The 15,523-nt window shown below is 55.7% G+C and overlaps 4 protein-coding genes across 4 annotated transcripts; 2 read left to right on the forward strand and 2 right to left on the reverse strand.

The window, feature by feature from the left end:
• Positions 1-365: 365 nt before the first annotated feature.
• On the forward strand, positions 366-3,811 carry LTHEOB_7733 (Structure-specific endonuclease subunit slx4; the record flags this gene model as incomplete). The annotated part of the gene is made up of 2 exons (XM_035517132.1): positions 366-1,736; positions 1,790-3,811. 2 exons carry the CDS (start codon positions 366-368, stop codon positions 3,809-3,811), a joined length of 3,393 nt encoding a protein of 1,130 aa, XP_035371242.1.
• A 1,224-nt stretch (positions 3,812-5,035) lies between these two features.
• On the forward strand, positions 5,036-8,041 carry LTHEOB_7734 (Transcription factor c2h2; the record flags this gene model as incomplete). The annotated part of the gene is made up of 3 exons (XM_035517133.1): positions 5,036-6,994; positions 7,052-7,540; positions 7,592-8,041. The coding sequence occupies 3 exons, from the start codon at positions 5,036-5,038 to the stop codon at positions 8,039-8,041; spliced, it is 2,898 nt and encodes a 965-aa protein (XP_035371243.1).
• Positions 8,042-8,721: 680 nt separating this feature from the next.
• LTHEOB_7735 (Integral membrane protein) lies at positions 8,722-9,547 on the reverse strand (the record flags this gene model as incomplete). The annotated part of the gene is made up of 3 exons (XM_035517134.1): positions 8,722-8,825; positions 8,888-9,072; positions 9,147-9,547. 3 exons carry the CDS (start codon positions 9,545-9,547, stop codon positions 8,722-8,724), a joined length of 690 nt encoding a protein of 229 aa, XP_035371244.1.
• A 2,230-nt stretch (positions 9,548-11,777) lies between these two features.
• On the reverse strand, positions 11,778-12,593 carry LTHEOB_7736 (uncharacterized protein; the record flags this gene model as incomplete). Its single annotated transcript, XM_035517135.1, has 1 exon — positions 11,778-12,593. The coding sequence occupies one exon, from the start codon at positions 12,591-12,593 to the stop codon at positions 11,778-11,780; it is 816 nt and encodes a 271-aa protein (XP_035371245.1).
• Positions 12,594-15,523: the final 2,930 nt, after the last annotated feature.

The raw sequence follows: 15,523 nt of genomic DNA on the forward strand, positions 1-15,523 counted from the left end.
GCAAGAACACCATATCTTGGACAGCGAACCTCGAAGCCAAAATCTCCACTGGCATGCCGAGCAAAATGCTCAAGAGAGAAGCTTGGTGACGCGATATCCATCACGTGATCACGCGCGACTGAACTAGAGCATTGACCACCGCATGTCGCTGCCCTTCCTTCCAGTGTCCTAGCACACCTGCACACCGTGTCGCCCTTCCGCCTTATACACACATACAAGCACACATGCTCCGCTGACTCGCCGCTGCGGCTCACCCGCGCCGCCTCCAATGGGCGACCTGTCCCACCCCGACCCGCCTGAAGCAGCAGCAGCAGCAGCACCAACGCGCTCACGCCGCCTCTGCCTCCGCCATCACCACCGTGACCATGCCGGCGGCATTCGCTCATGACATCGTCCTCCTGTCTTCCTCCTCCTCGCCACCGCATATTCCCGATTCCGACATCATTTCCACCCCGCCGCACTTGCGCCACGAACAAACATCCCCGCTACCGCCGTTCTCCGCACACGCGCAGCCGCACGCTCGGCCGTTTGAATCGCCGTTAGCCTTGCGCGGTAGCTCGCCGAGTCTGCCCTCGCCGTCGGCATTGTTTAAGAGACCACCGCCGCCGCAACTGCCGCAGCTGCCGGGCCTGAAGAGCGGGTCGCGCGCTGCCCGCATACCGGATGGTGTGGCGTTCGGCTTCGCGAGCGCGGGCGCGTTGGTCAGAGAGCGCGTGTTGAGCCTTGAGGAGGAGAAGGTGGAAGATGGTGGCCAGGATACGCGCGATGGTAGTGGTGAAGGCGCTGGTGGCCCGGCGAAGACGAGAAAGCGCGCAGCGAAGAAGGCGGACCGAGAAGGGAATGAGGCTGGGACGAAGAAGGCGAGGAGGGGTAAGAAGAAGGATGATGTGCCGCCGGTAGTGGATCGTGTAGAGGGAACTGAGGTCTCCAACGGTCGCGAGGATACTACTGCGGTGGAAACTGGAGGCGCAGAAAGGCCGAAAGGACGGAAGAGCAAGGCAGTCTTGAACAACTCCGAGTTGATCAGAGATGCTTTGGGCCTCGAGTCTGCAGCAGAGGCACCACAGAGCAAACCGCGCGCAGGCGGAGCCGTAGAGAAGCTGAAGAAAAGAAAAGCCAAGAACGACCCAGCTCAAGTGTCGGCTACTCCTCTGGACAGTGGAGCATCAACCGAAATTGGTCGTTTCGACTCTTCATTGGACCAACCTGCACAAGTACAGCCCGTAAGTGCTCAGAAGACGTTGGAGAAGAAGCCAAGAGCGCGAAAGACGAAGAAGCCCAACGACGATCCGGCCGAGGCTCCAAAAGACGAAACGGTGGCTAAGACATCAAAACCCTCGAAAAAACAGCCTACAGTGCGCAAACGCACGAAGACTGTTTTAAAGCATTTTTCGCCAGACAACTTGGTTGATGCCCAAGCCCCCAAGGCTAATGAAGCGCCCGCGCCAGTCAAGAACCCGGATGAACCTCTTGATCTTCCACCGGCAACGATACGCAGACGGAGTTGGACCCCTCTCAAAGATACGAAGTCTTCGCCGAATGGAAATGACTCGTTGAAGCCGGTTGACCTATGTGAGAGCCCATCCGAGAAGACTCCAGCTGTCGCAGGCACCAAGCCGTCATTTACAGAGCTATTAAATGGCTTTGAGTACAGCGCACAGGCGCCTGGTTCCACTGGAGCCGTGACTTTACGGACGGAGTCTGGTGAGGCCTTCACCAAACGGAGGAAATTGGAGGTCAGATACCCCCAACGCTTGACCTAATGAGAAAGATGGCTGACTTGTCGCAGTTGGTCGAGAAACCAAATCAACCGGCTGAAGTCACCGTTTCTGAATCCGTCGAAGAACCACCGAAGAAGCCTGGAAAGGCTCCAAAGAAGAAGCCCAGGACGATCACTGACTTAGTCACTGCTGCTTACCGCCCACCTGCACCTGCTGAAGTCTCTGAGTCGCACAAAGCTCCTATTGATCCTAAGGTATCCGCGTTTTTCGCACCGCCTGCTGAGCCTACGTCTGGCACCGAACGAGCCGCTGGTCATGGAGCTGAAAAGCCCAAACGCGCCAGTCGATCCAAGAGCCCCACGAAGAAGACGGAAAGCAAGGCCAAGAAACCGACCGCGAAATCTAAGAAAGCTGCCAAGCTAGTAGCCGAAAAGCTACTGTCGCCCGAGTCGGCATTGCTTCGTGTAAATCGCCAAGATGTTCTGTTTGGTACATCCTCTCAGCTTGCTCGAGAGGAATCGCCCACTTTCATCAGAGATCTCCAGCAAGCGATCCGAGACTCAGAGACGCTGGGTTCACAGAAGAGCAGCTTGGAAACTCTGCACCTTAAACCAGCAGTATCTGGATCCGGTCTGTCGCTGATGGGTCGGCGAAAGGGACTGTGGGCAGCAGCTTCCAGAGATCTTGAGGACGGTATCCTCGAGGAGGAAGAGGCCTCGACCATCCAGGATGGCGGAAAGGACATTTTCGTGGAAGACAACATGGAATTTATGCCTGACGACCGAGAGAAGGCTCTTTCACCAACCCAAGACCAGACTGCGGCTACTTACGTTGATCCAAACGAGCAACCTACGCAACAGCCACAGATGACCAGCCCGGCAGACGAAGATTTGATTGACGAAGTCATTGGCCTGCCTGAAGCGCCATCTGGCCTGCTGGTCGAAGACGATGCTTTCGAAAGCTTCCCTAGTGCTCAGCCTAATCAGCCATCATCCGACTATATTGATATCGACGAGTATGATCGCCAACTCTCCCAACGGCCAACTTCATCAACTCTGCCAACATCCCATTCCACATCTCAGCTTTCACCCACTGTTCGTCGAACTGCCTTACAGCCACTTGTGACACGTCCAAACATCCCTCTTCTCTCGAAATCCGTGTCGGACGTTTCCAGTAACCGTGGCAAGGCGACAATGGCGACAAAGGCAGCAGCAAGAACTAAGAAAACCATTTCCGAAGCAGAAGCGCCCCCCACAAAGCGGCCGAGAGGCAGACCACGCAAGAGCGTTGAACCTGAAGAGCGTACCCAGCAAGGTCTTGGTGAAGACACGCTCGTCACCCAGGTCACCTCGCCGACCAAACGGCCTCGTGGTCGCCCGCCCAAGGCCGCTGTGGAGGAAAAGTCGAGCAGTAGAACGTCAAGTCCAGAGAAGGGAGCTCGCTCAAAACGAACGACGAGCCCATCAGCTACACCGAAGAAGCGCACGACGAAGACGAAAGCCGCAGATAAGGAAGAATGGCCCGACATAGACGAAATCGAGGATTCGCAGGAGGAAATCAGTCCTTCACCACGACGCCACGTAAAAGCTGGCGCGATACCCGAGCCCTTGACCTTGACTCCATCGCAAGAGGAACCCGGCATGACGGTCATCCCCGAGGGACCTGCAATACCCGACCCCATTTACAAACCTCGTAAGAGTGCTAAGCGTGAACGAGTCCCGCTTTATTACTTGGAGGACGTCTTTCTTAAGGTAACTTCGGCCGTGAAAGCTTGCCCGCCGTCAGACGATGCTGTAAAGCCATCGTGGCACGAGAAGATGCTCTTATACGACCCGATCGTGGCGGAAGATCTGGCGAAGTGGCTTAATGATCAAGGTATTCAGATGGTCGTAGACATTCCTGTTGTGGAGAAAAAGAGGAAGAAGAAAGCAGCAGAAGACGATGACAACACCCCGGTGAATGAGATAACCTTCCACAGGGAGATGCAGGAGTTGCCGGCTTGGGTTGTGCAGAAATGGTGCGAGGAGAACAGTGTGTGCTGCATACCCAAGGAGAGTCTCTGGAAAGGGGGAAGAAGAGCGAGGCGTTAATGGCCGAGGTGCGGCGGTCAGTAGGTACAGCTTTTCTGACCAGTTTATGGACGAGATGCTCGTATATGATACCCACATTTGTATTTCACAACAGGTCGTACCGCCATCTACGCTCATGTCTCAGTGACGTCTATCTTGAGTCTAGACCCTACACGTTTGTCGATCTCAGGCAAGACGCCAGGACAGGCAAGTCGCATGTGCATGTGTTTCACACGGTAGAGCTCACCATATATTACCAGGGAAATATGCCTCGGCCGACTATGAGGATGTCAATGTCGTGCGGAGAATGCCGCCCCCACACGGCTGCGCCTCAGGATGGCTTGCGCTCGACCCGCACTCCACAGCAACCGCCGACAGACTTGGAGGAGGAAGAAACAAGTAGAACATTGCCATCGAAACTCGCATTCTCCTTCGTCTTCAAAGACAGCACCAAAAAAAAAATTTCTTTCCTAAGCACAAACCCTACGTCCATCGTTCGTCGAGATACTTGCGGCAATTATCGAGCATTGTCTTGGCCCCCACTCAGCTCCGCCACGGATGACAGGCGAGGAGTCACTGCCTCCCTCTTGGCTGACGATCGTCTAGCGCGTTGCGGGCGGGCGGGTTTGCGGCTGGACGTGCGCGCTTTCCCGTTCTTCGCGTAGTAGGGCCTGGGGGATGGGGACGGGATGTGAGGGTTTCACACAGCCCCATGGGCGATGCTCCATTTCTGCCTTGGTTCGCCCCGTTGCTGCCTGCTCGTAGAAAAGAGGACCCCCGCCAGGCTGATTGCGCGCGCGCTGGCGCGCACTTACGCCCGGATATTGTGAGTTTTCTGTTCGTCGCCTCTCTCTCATCCTCTCACCGATAAGGCGCTGTTTGCTGTGGGCGTCTCGTCGATGACTGAATACCGCGCCTGGGTGCCATGTTAGCCTTGGTGTATGCCATGGTAATGTAACCCGTTATTTCGTTTTTGTTCCCATTCGTCGAAGGTAGTAAGTGTGAATGGTGGTTGTGGGGGGTGGGGAGAGAGAAGCACCTGTATCTGTGGCGCCCTTGAATTTGGTTTGGGAATCGCCCATTCTCGAACGGACCTGGGCTAATTTTTCGGCCTGTCGGGGGGTGCTAAAGGACATTGTCAGCCCTGTTCCTAACAGGAACCTGAATCTCGCGGCCGGCGGAGGTGGAGGAGGAGGAGGAGTGGTAGGAGGAACCTCAGGCAGCCACACGAGTATCGCCGCGCGCATGGAAACCAATTACGTCGAGAACTGGCAGCGGCGATCAGCCTCGCCGTCAACCTTTACGCTGTGCCAGGGCCGCAACAACCGGCTGTCGCTGCTCAGCAGCAGCAGCATCCGGTCGTCGGACGCGCGCAGCCTTACCAGGTCCCCGCCGCCGTCTTACGACGGGCTCACCGGCCTACCAAATTTTGCGTCTGTCGGCGCGGATTCGGCGCAGCAAGGCGGCGGTGACGATGTTTCGGCCACTCTGGATGCGCATCTGCCGTTGAGCGTCTCTGATAAGGGCTGGTCGGAGGTCGAGTCCGTCTCGAAGCAGTTCCTGGCTGAGAATCTTCCTGGATGGATCGCCTCGATGCAGCAGGCAGAAACCGGAGGGGCGGGACAAAAATTATCCAATGCTACCGGCCAACAGCAGAAACCATTCACCCAGATGATCAAGGCCGGCGTGCGCAAAGGCCGCAAGGGACTCGTGCTGCGCCTGCTCAGGCGTACGCTGGACGCGAACGAGATTGTTGACCTGCGCTTGGACAACGGCGCCATCCACGAAAAGAGCATCAGGCGTACTTACGCCGCCCCGACGCTAGAACCAGCGCCGGAGCAGCAGCAGACAGCCGGTGGTGATGATGATGATGGCCTTGGAGGACCACCGTCAGAGCCTTTGCCGCCTGTCGAGCTCGAGGCCAGGCCGCCGGCTGCCGTCGTCCATCAGGTGCCAGGCCTCCACGAGGCTCCAGCCGAGCCTGCCGTTTTCGAGTTGCCGACGTCGTCTGCCACGCCTGTGCCTCGTCCTGCGGTTGGTGTGCCGCCGCAGCGGCCTCCTGCCAGGGATCGTGCAGCGGATCAGGCGGCCGTGGCAGACCAGGCTGAACGGGATGACGGCGATGAAGATGTCTTCCTGGCGACTTCGCCGACAGAGAGCCTCCTTCGCACCCTCTCCTTTGGACCGGAGGAGGCGTCGGCCTGGTCGGAGCCGGTCATGGATACCAGCGACTCGGATTATTCGCCGCCGTCGAGTATTGTCCCTACGCCGACGAAAGGGCTTTCTGTCAGACATGCGACCCACAGGCTGGTGAAGAGATCTAGGTCTGGCGGAACGTTCGCCAGTGGGGCTTCTGAGGGATCGCGGACGTTACCTCTAGACATGGAAAGCTTGAACCGACGTCTGATGCAGAGCTCGGTGAAGTCCGAGAATGAGCAACAATCACGCATGGGCTCGGACAATGCAAGAAAATCTCTCGAACCACAAGAAACAGCGGATAGCAGCGGACCAGTCCACCACGAGCAGAAGCAACTGGTTCGCCGGTCAGCGAACGAACACGAGCTTCAAGGGACGCCTAGGCCCCATTCGGATCAGATAAAGGCGGACAGCATCGCAATCGGCAATGATGTCGCGACTGGTGTGGATCGTCCGACGATCTCGACGGCACGGCGGGAGGCAGATTCGATGGCGGCAACGAGCCGAAGCGCGCCGAGATGGGAAGGCGCAAGCACCCAACACGATTTGCAGATCCCTGAAGCATCTGGGAAGCTCGTAATATCCACGAACTGCGGCCCCGGGTCCGATGGCACCACCAACAATGTACCGATGGCGTCAGGACCCATTGCAGTACACACGCCGATGCAGGTGCGGCAAGATGATGTGCGCAGCCAGATGTCTCCTCATTTCGAATCCAACGGTCCCATGCACGAGCTCAGGGATGCGAGCCAGGGTTCGTTTGACGGATCTGTCACATTGCCCACGCTGAACCTGTCCGAGCCCGACAGCCCGGGTGGCAGCCTGTGGTTGCCGTCCAATATCGAAATCAGGCCATTGCCAGAAAAACGAAGCCCGGTGCACAGCTTCTTGTCGCACGCAACCAAGGCTACACTGGCACAGCTGGGCCGCGTGGCAGCAGGCCTGTACGACGCCTACGGGCCCGAGAAGCCAGTGCCGAAGGATCACGTCCGCGTCCGCTGGACCTGCGTAAGCACGCCTTGGTTCCTGCAACAGACTGCATGTAGGCTGACAGTTATTCTACAGACATGCGGAAAAGAGCTCTACGATGACTTCATCGAGCGCCGCCGGGGTGCTGCACGCGAGCTGGAAGCATACCTCAACAGACCGCGTGCCCATGCGTCGCCGAGCAGCCCGTCACACAGCGCCCACAGCAGCTTCTCCGAGCCCAGCCAGGTTTTCAGCAACAACCCATCCTTGGCTCCTTCCCCGGCCACGACATGGGGATCTCTCGGCGGCGGGGATGTGTCGCCCTCGAACTACAGCCCGACGGCGCTCCGAAGCAACAATCCCTTCTCCGTCCGCGTCAGCACGCTCCCGCCCACGCGGTGGCTCTTGACCTGTGCGGATGAGGGCGAGTTCACCACCAAGCTGTCGCACGTCGACGTGACCGAGACGAAGATCCGGTCCGACCGGGATCTCGCCATGGCGGTGCGCAGCCTGTACTCGCACGTCAACCGCAAGTGGTGGCGGATCCTGCGCCTGCGCGGCCTGACGAGCATCGATTTCGTGCAGGTAAGTCTCTAACCCCTCTCTCACACAACACTGCTAACTAGTACACGACAGTTCGAAGTCCACCGCAACCGCGTCGTCGACATCCGCAAATGCCCGGACATGCCTCCGGTCTCCTCTTCCAAACAAGCGGCACACGGCAACCCGGTCTACGACTTCGAGCCGCACGACCTGGTGCCGCCGGTGGGGACGCAGTACCTGATGCACCTGTTCGCGCACCCGGAGGACTACGACAACGAGTTCGTGACGTACGCGCGCGCGCCCAAGCGCCGCGGCGCCCGCCTCGACGTCGGCGTCGGCTGGGGCATCAACCTCGTCGAGGGCTTCCTCGCCGACCGCGTGTGGCTGCTCGTCATGCTGTTCTTCGTGCTCGGCAGCTCCGTGTTTGCGGTCGTGTGGGCGTGCAAGAGGGGCGATGATGTGCAGGGCGCGTTTGGGGTGGCGGGTTGGATGCTCACGTTGGCGGCGCTGGTGGTGGGGTGGGCGCAGGCGTCGTTGGGGTGATGGCGGAGGAGAGATGTCTGTCGAGGGCGGCGTTCTGGGTGCTTTGGAAAAGGCTGATACCATTATACGTAATTGTTTGTTCGACGCAGACTGATTGTCAATCATGCGATTGTCTCGAGGCAATGACAGCATAATTCGTTCAATTGTGCTTCATACCGTTCCTTCTACTATATTGCTGCACAGGTGCAATCGGATCCCTCGTGATTGCTAGCCCGATATCGTCTTCCGACCGGTGACCTTCTCGCGTGGATTTCCTTGTCGTAGGAAAGGGGATTGTAGCGCGTCGGTCCTGCATCCGCTGCTGCTGTTGATCCGTCCTCAGGTATGCAGGCGGCACTCGCTGTGGCAATCTGTTTGGCAACACCACCTCCCGTGGACTTTCCAACTCCCACACTCCAACGTCTGTCCGTCCGCGCTCCAGGTCGCTATCGTCGCTGTTGTTCCCGCTCCCTCCAGCCATCATGATTGAACGTTCAGAGCCCCTCTCATCCAACACTGACAACGACGATAGCAGTGTGCCGGCGCCCCGACTCCCACGACCATCGTCATTCGACCCTGTCCTCCTGCCAAACCTCCCACTACCAACACTGCCGATGCCGCTCCCATCGCTGCTACTGCCGCCGCGACCACCACCACTGCCTCCACCGCTACCACCCTTCCCAACGATGTTCTCCTCCAACTCAATATGCCCGCTCGCGCTCCTCCTCTTCCTCCTCTTGCCACTGCGCCGAAAGAACGACGACGAAGACGACGACGTCCGACCCGTCGAGCGGCTCCCCAGATACTTGAACAAGCTCAAGGTACTAGTGCACAGCCAGCACGACAGCAGCCCGCAGGACGACGGACGCGACGAGTACGACCGCCACACTTCCTTCCCGTACGAGTGCAGCGCCGGGGCGCAGGCGCACAGGATGCCGAGGTGGTTCTCGATGACGGTCCAGACCAGGACCGTGTGTGCGGTCCAGGTCGCGTCGTAGCTCTGGTAGACGCGGACCGTGTAGTAGAGGCGGAGGACGCCGGCGACGCAGGGGCTGTTGCATCACTTTAGCGACGCACTCCTCTTTCAGGACACCAGGTGGGGAGGAGGTGGTGGAGGACAACGTACAGAATACCCAACCCCAGCAGCAACCCCAGCAACACCTTCTTCTTCCGACTCATCTGCAGCTTCCACAGCAGCACGGCGGGCAGGCAGCACGCGACAAAGTCCTGCGCGATCGACACGGCGTTGGCCGCCACCGTCGTCGCCGCCTCGTCCATGCAGCGGTACGTGTTGCGCGCCGTCCACACGATGGAGAACTGCAGCCAGTGCGCCGCGAACGGGTGGCACGTCAGCAGGAGCACGATGGAGAAGGAGAGCAGGTACGCGCCGATGAGCACGATGTTGGTTTGGACCACGAGTAGGAAGGTTGTTGTGTAGGTGCCGCGGCCCAGTCGCCGGTAGAAGAAGAGGATCGAGACTTTGGTGAGGCAGGTGCTCGTCGAGTTGAGGAGTTCGACGGCGAGCATTATCTGGAGGGAGTGATCAGTTGGGGACAACGGAGTTTGTGCAATCAAACGGAAAGCATACTTTTCGCGCTTGGAGCGCTACCGGTTGGGTGATGTCCCAGACGTGTCGGTCGTATCCGTAGAGACGAAAACCTGTCAAGACGGTATCAGCATCATCAGAGTAGGTGTACTACCTATTGCGAGGAAAGCTATGAAAGATAACGGACCAAGGATTATACAAGTGTCTACTCCAGTTGCAAATAACTACTGGAGGTTAGTTTGCTCTATCGATGTCGTAGGAAGTGATCATGATACGGACCACAGCGAATATTATCAAACAATCGTCAACGCCAAAGCTTCGTCTTCGTACTCTAAGTCTTGTGCGAAGAACAACGGCGAGAATACATATAGGAAAAAGGATGCCGATGAGAATGACGATGCCCCAGCCTCGCCGGATGCCGTGCGGGAACTGTGAGGTCTGCCATGCAAAGACAAGTTCCAGAGGAGGCCGTAAAGATTCAAGCATTGCTGGTGGAATAATCCCCAGCACAGTGACTCCTCAACGGCTTGGGCGCAAGTATCGAGTATGCCTAAAAGCATGATAGGTGGTGGTTAAAACTGGGCGGTCGGTCGTGAGCCGCATGTGTCCCTGTGCTACTCAGAGATCCATTTCACCACGCGTGGTCGGAGGTATGTATATCCCAGACGCATCCAATGCGAGGTGACCCAGGCAAAAGAACAGGGCGAGAGCGATCCTTAGGTAGACCCATGCTGAGCGACTATTCCCCTCTCTCATGCAAGGGATTGTGCAACGTCTTGGACGCGGTTATCTGTCAATGTCGCACCATCTGCACGGCAGGCACCGAAGCAGCGGTCCATTTGCAAAAACCAACTAAATCTGCACTAAAAAGGGTCGCTTACCGCCGGCTCCCACGAGATGAACCTTATTTTTGATGTGCCTGACAGCCCACAAGCCTCATTTGTGGGAACCTCATGACGGCACCGTAAGATTTCATGTCCGAAATGGAAGCGTGCAGCCCGCGATCTCAACGATATTTTTGCTTTTCCGACAGCGATCCTCAAGATCTCGTCACACGACCTGGCATTGGTCGCTTTTTTGGTCTCCCTGTTCCCGGTGCGCATTCCCGCGCCTCGAAAGGCCAGGGCGGTCCGTGAGCAGCGAATCGGGTGCACTTTCAACCGTCTGTCATCAATGGATGAGCATGGAAACTGCAGCCTCAGCAATGAGCTGATTTACCAAGGAAAAGGAAAAAAAAGCAAAGAAAGCAGAGAACGAGTAAAGAGAGGGGAAATACGGAGATTATCTTCGGTTCGCGAACGATGTCGTAGGGCGGGCGCCGGCGCAGCGGTTCTCAGCGTGGGGATCGCGACGGGGAAGCGGGAAGCGCGGGCAGACCCTGGTCGTCGACCGTTTCATCCGGGCCCCGGCAGCGCTTTCCAAGCCGGCTGCCATTCCTCTAATCGATATCGACTGCCTTCTTCTAATTTTTTCAATTGATCTGGTTCGTCTGTGGTTATACGAGATCGGAGGTCCCCGCCGACAGCCTTGCTGCAGCCCGTTCTACATACGAGCGCTGAACTTGTGTAAGCCGAGCCACACCATCTTCTGCTTTTTGTCGGGAAAAGGGGTCTTTGTGACATCTACCTCCTCGTTTTCTGTTACGCCCCACTGCTTGTTGTACCGTGTTGATGACAGACCTTTCACCTATTCGAGCAAGTCGTATTTTCTTTGTTGTTGTTTTACCCTAATCGGTGGGACTACACTTGGCTCGGGCGAAGCGGCTATGATCTATCATCCAGTGGAGTGTCTGTGTCAGCTCGTAACTGCGATTTGGGAAGCTTGGCCATTCGCTGGCATCGTCGTTAGCAGCGTTGGCGAGCACTCGGAACTTTCCTTGACTTCGGAAAGCCGTCGGAGACGGGCCCATCCTCCGACCCGAAACGCGATGGAGCGTCAGCGCGTTATGAGTTGTGTTAGATTAAGGTGCTGGGACGGCATGGGCTTTCGAAATCAGATGGCGTTCCGGCGGAGGCGCTATTCCTTTAACAGCATGAGCTCCCGGCGGAACCATCAAGGTTCTTTTTGGTCTACAGCGGAGCAGCCAAGTCAGGAGCGTCTACAAAATCCAAAATCATTTCGTAACTAACGGGGTAGATTGGATTCGAGCGGCTAGCTAGATGATGCAATTATAAGGCAAGCCCTTCTCAGTCACTCCCCTCCGGTCACGCATCAATATCTGCGATGAGGAAGTGCGTCGATGAGACGTGCCCATGCTTGCTCAACCTCATCCGGGATATCCACATGAACTATATGACCCTTGCCGTTCGGCCCGTACCCTTTGTCGTCGTCTCGCATGCGGGGTATCTCACCCATGACCAACTCCAAAAACCGATCCATGCTCCACATATCCCCTGCCGACCAACCAGCCGGCAGATCGTACTCGATCTGAGCACCATCCTGGGCCGGCCGAACGAGCGGGACGAAAATCGGACAGCCGACGAAGCGCGGGGCCTTGGGTGTCGTGTCGGCATACACCTTGTCGAAGCACGCGACCGTGCGGCGGACCATGGTGGGGTCTTGAACGACGATGACGGAGCTGGGAGGATCGATGCCGGAGCGCTCGAGGACTTTGCGCGCTTCGATGGCGTTCGTGGCGCAGGTGATGGAGCGGTCTTCGAGCAGGACGCGTGGACCGCGCTCCTTCGGGTCTGGCGAGGTGAAGAAGCGGGTCCAAAGAACGTTGAGCACCTGGGCCTCGGGGAGGCCCTGGATCTCGGCTGCGGCATCCTTGAACCGGGGGTGGCGGGCGACTGCTTCGTAGATGTATCTGGTTGAGTGGCCGATTCCGCCACAGAGAACTAGGGTTTTCGTGAGATGCGGACGCGCTTGGAGGGCTTTGAAAACGGTCTCGGCGCTGTGGAGGACGGATGAAACGCAGAGAATTATGCAGTCGACTGGCTCCGCTGTGGTGATGTCTGGTACATCTTCGCGTGAGATGAAAATGAAAATGGTGTTGATATCCTTGGCCACCTGCGCTGTATTCATGGTTCTTGGTAAGCAAGGACAGCGGGTTGGAAAAAAGAAAATGTAAAGAAAAAAGCCAACCAGTGAGAATGAATGACAGTGGACATTGTTTTATAGTCGATGCTCTCCTGTAGGCTGGATAACAGCGGTAGGGATGCCAAAACTGGCAATGCTGCCATATGTGTCGGCGACGCTCGATAAGGGAATTTGTGTTTTGTGAGCTAAGCTTGGAAGCATCGTGCTCAGTGTTCCACCGGAAGCAACGTGCTGGAAATGGTGATAAATTCCGGCGGATCACTCAACCAACCCGAGGAAAACTTTTATTTAGATGCGGCCACCCTCAAAGTAGATATTTTGCAGTATTCTTCGTTCAGTCGCCTATGATGAATAACCGAGAATTGACTTCGAGTAAGATTGTACCCGAAATCGCCATTCCCCAGAAATGCAAAGCCGCTGTTGTCATCAACGAGGGGGAGAATTTCACGCTGGAGATTCAGGATGTTGATGTTCCAGAACCGGGTGGGCACTACCTTGCGAAAGCTGTCACGAGGCGCTGTGGACACTTACAGATAGAGAAGGCCCAGACGAGTTGCTGCTGAAGCTCAATGTCACTGGCCTTTGTATGTCGGATGTTCACTTCATGCAGCACGATTGGAAAGACCCTCCCATGTCTCATTTTGGTACAAGAAGCCCTGGCCACGAAGGAGCCGGTGTCGTGGTGAAGGTTGGGGCCAATGTGAAGAATTGGAAAATCGGTGATCGTGGAGGCGTCAAGCCTCTCTGGGACGTGTGTGGGCAGTGCGAGTTGTGTTGGGATGGACTGGAAAATTACTGTTCAAAGGTGGTTTCTACAGGCCTACACGTGAGCGGTAAGAAACGGGAATTGTAGTTTTGCCTCGAAGAAGCACTTACAGAAAGCAGGAACGTACCAGCAGTATATCACATCCCCCGCGAGATACACTTCTCCGATTCCGGACGAGGTCCCAGACCATATTGCTGCACCAATCATGTGTAGTGCCTCCACCATGCATCGCTCTCTGACTGAATCTGGTCTGAAGGCGGGCAATTATGCTGTATTCCCAGGAGGGGCTGGTGGTGTCGGAATCCAAGGCGTTCAACTCGCTAGAGCTATGGGAATGCGTCCAATCGTCATCGACGGTGGGAATGAAAAGCGAGACCTATCCATGAGATTGGGCGCAGAAGCATTTGTCGACTTTCGGACAGAACCGGATGTCGTCGCAGAAGTGAAGAGGCTTTGTGGTGGGGTCGGCGCCCATGCCGTCTTCGTTATCGCGCCCCAGGCCTATGCAGATGCCATTCGCTACATTGGAGATAGGATCGGGGGGAAAGTAATGTGTGTCGGTCTTCGTAAGTTTCCCTTCAGATTTCATAATATCTGCACTAACCCACGGAGTAGCGAGTGTTGGGTCTACCTTCGTCGGGGCTGAACCATACCAATTCATTAATAGGAATTTACATATCATTGGAACCATTGTAGGCACCATGAAAGATACGGCGGCGGCACTTGAGTATGCCCGACGCGGCTTGCTACAGCAAATTTGCGAAGTAAGGCCGCTAAGTAAGTTACCAGAATCGGTGCAGCAGCTACGGCGAGGAGAAATTGCCGGTCGAATCGTGATCGATTTCAACCAGTAATAGGAGTAGTTTGCTTACTGACCCAGAGCGCTGTTTTTGGCTCAATTTCATCATTGGTGGACGGGTGAGAAGGGTAAACTGTCGATTGGCTGTTGTAGTTCATGTAGCTTGCTTCGCAATTCTTAGGACCTATATCCCTCCATACACAATCCCATGAATCTGAATTCGCATTCATATTGTATATCTAGCTTAATAGCGGCTACGATACAAATGACACACATGTCCTTTTCTTTTGTGATCTCTTCAAAAGTAGCCTTTAAATTATTGCGCAAAGAGAATGACTTTCACTTCCCGCCTTTGTTCTTTCGAGTCGAATGGATCATACAGCACACCTGAGCATAATCCGAAAAGTCAGAAAATAACTTCATGCAATTTAGTAGCCATTACTGCTGTCCATAGCACGTATACATTGCGCCCGGGTACCAGTCGTAAGCTGGAAGAGTTGAATCGATCGTTGAAGTCATTTTCTGTATATGTAGGGGTGTGCATCACCGGCGTCACCGTGGTGATTGTCGTTGAAGACAACACGGCGCCATCTACCTTTATTCAGCATATTACCTGTATCAAGGAGAACTGGAAATTTACATGTAGGGCCACTCATATTCAGGCGGTAACTCTCACCGTTCGCGCAATACTCCTCGAACACTTTTAAGGCACTAGTGGCTTGTGCCTTTGGATTGGTGCTGGTGCATTGTGATGACACGGCAGTAGATATATCGTAAAGGAACTTGCTGTAGCTGTCGGTGCAGAAGCACGTATATGACGTCAGATGTGACCCATCGCCACATCCGCTAGCCATATTGCGGACAATGTCGTGAAGCGGAGGCTCGGCACAGCCGGAAAGGTTACCATAGCCAGGGACAAGGTCGATGTAGATGGGTAATTCCGCCCAAGCGCGATGGAGAACAAAGAGAAGTAAAAAGAGAGCCTCGAAGTGAATCGAGTATATCATGTCAAGATCCCAATTTAGTTAGTGAATAATATAGTACGCCCAGTCACAGTAGTGGGGAAGAAAGGAAAAGGAAATTGCCCTCACACAAAAGATCCGGCTATCTTATAATTATCTAGGTCCTTATCTCAGGATATATGATTGGCTGAAGCAGCTAATACGGCAAAAACATATAAATCCTAGGCCTATCAAGGCGACGTGGTTCTAGGTGGATGCAGGCTAACCCCGCTCGACTAAATATCACGAGCTAACGCCTCTTCTCATTGGCGTCCTATGGAGGCGCATATTCCAAGCCACCAACGCCAGGAGGTGGTCAGCTCAGTCGCCAAAGTTTGCCTGTTATTAA

The sequence above is a fragment of the Lasiodiplodia theobromae genome, assembly GCF_012971845.1.
Source record: "Lasiodiplodia theobromae strain AM2As chromosome Unknown scaffold_23, whole genome shotgun sequence".
NCBI lineage: Eukaryota > Fungi > Ascomycota > Dothideomycetes > Botryosphaeriales > Botryosphaeriaceae > Lasiodiplodia > Lasiodiplodia theobromae.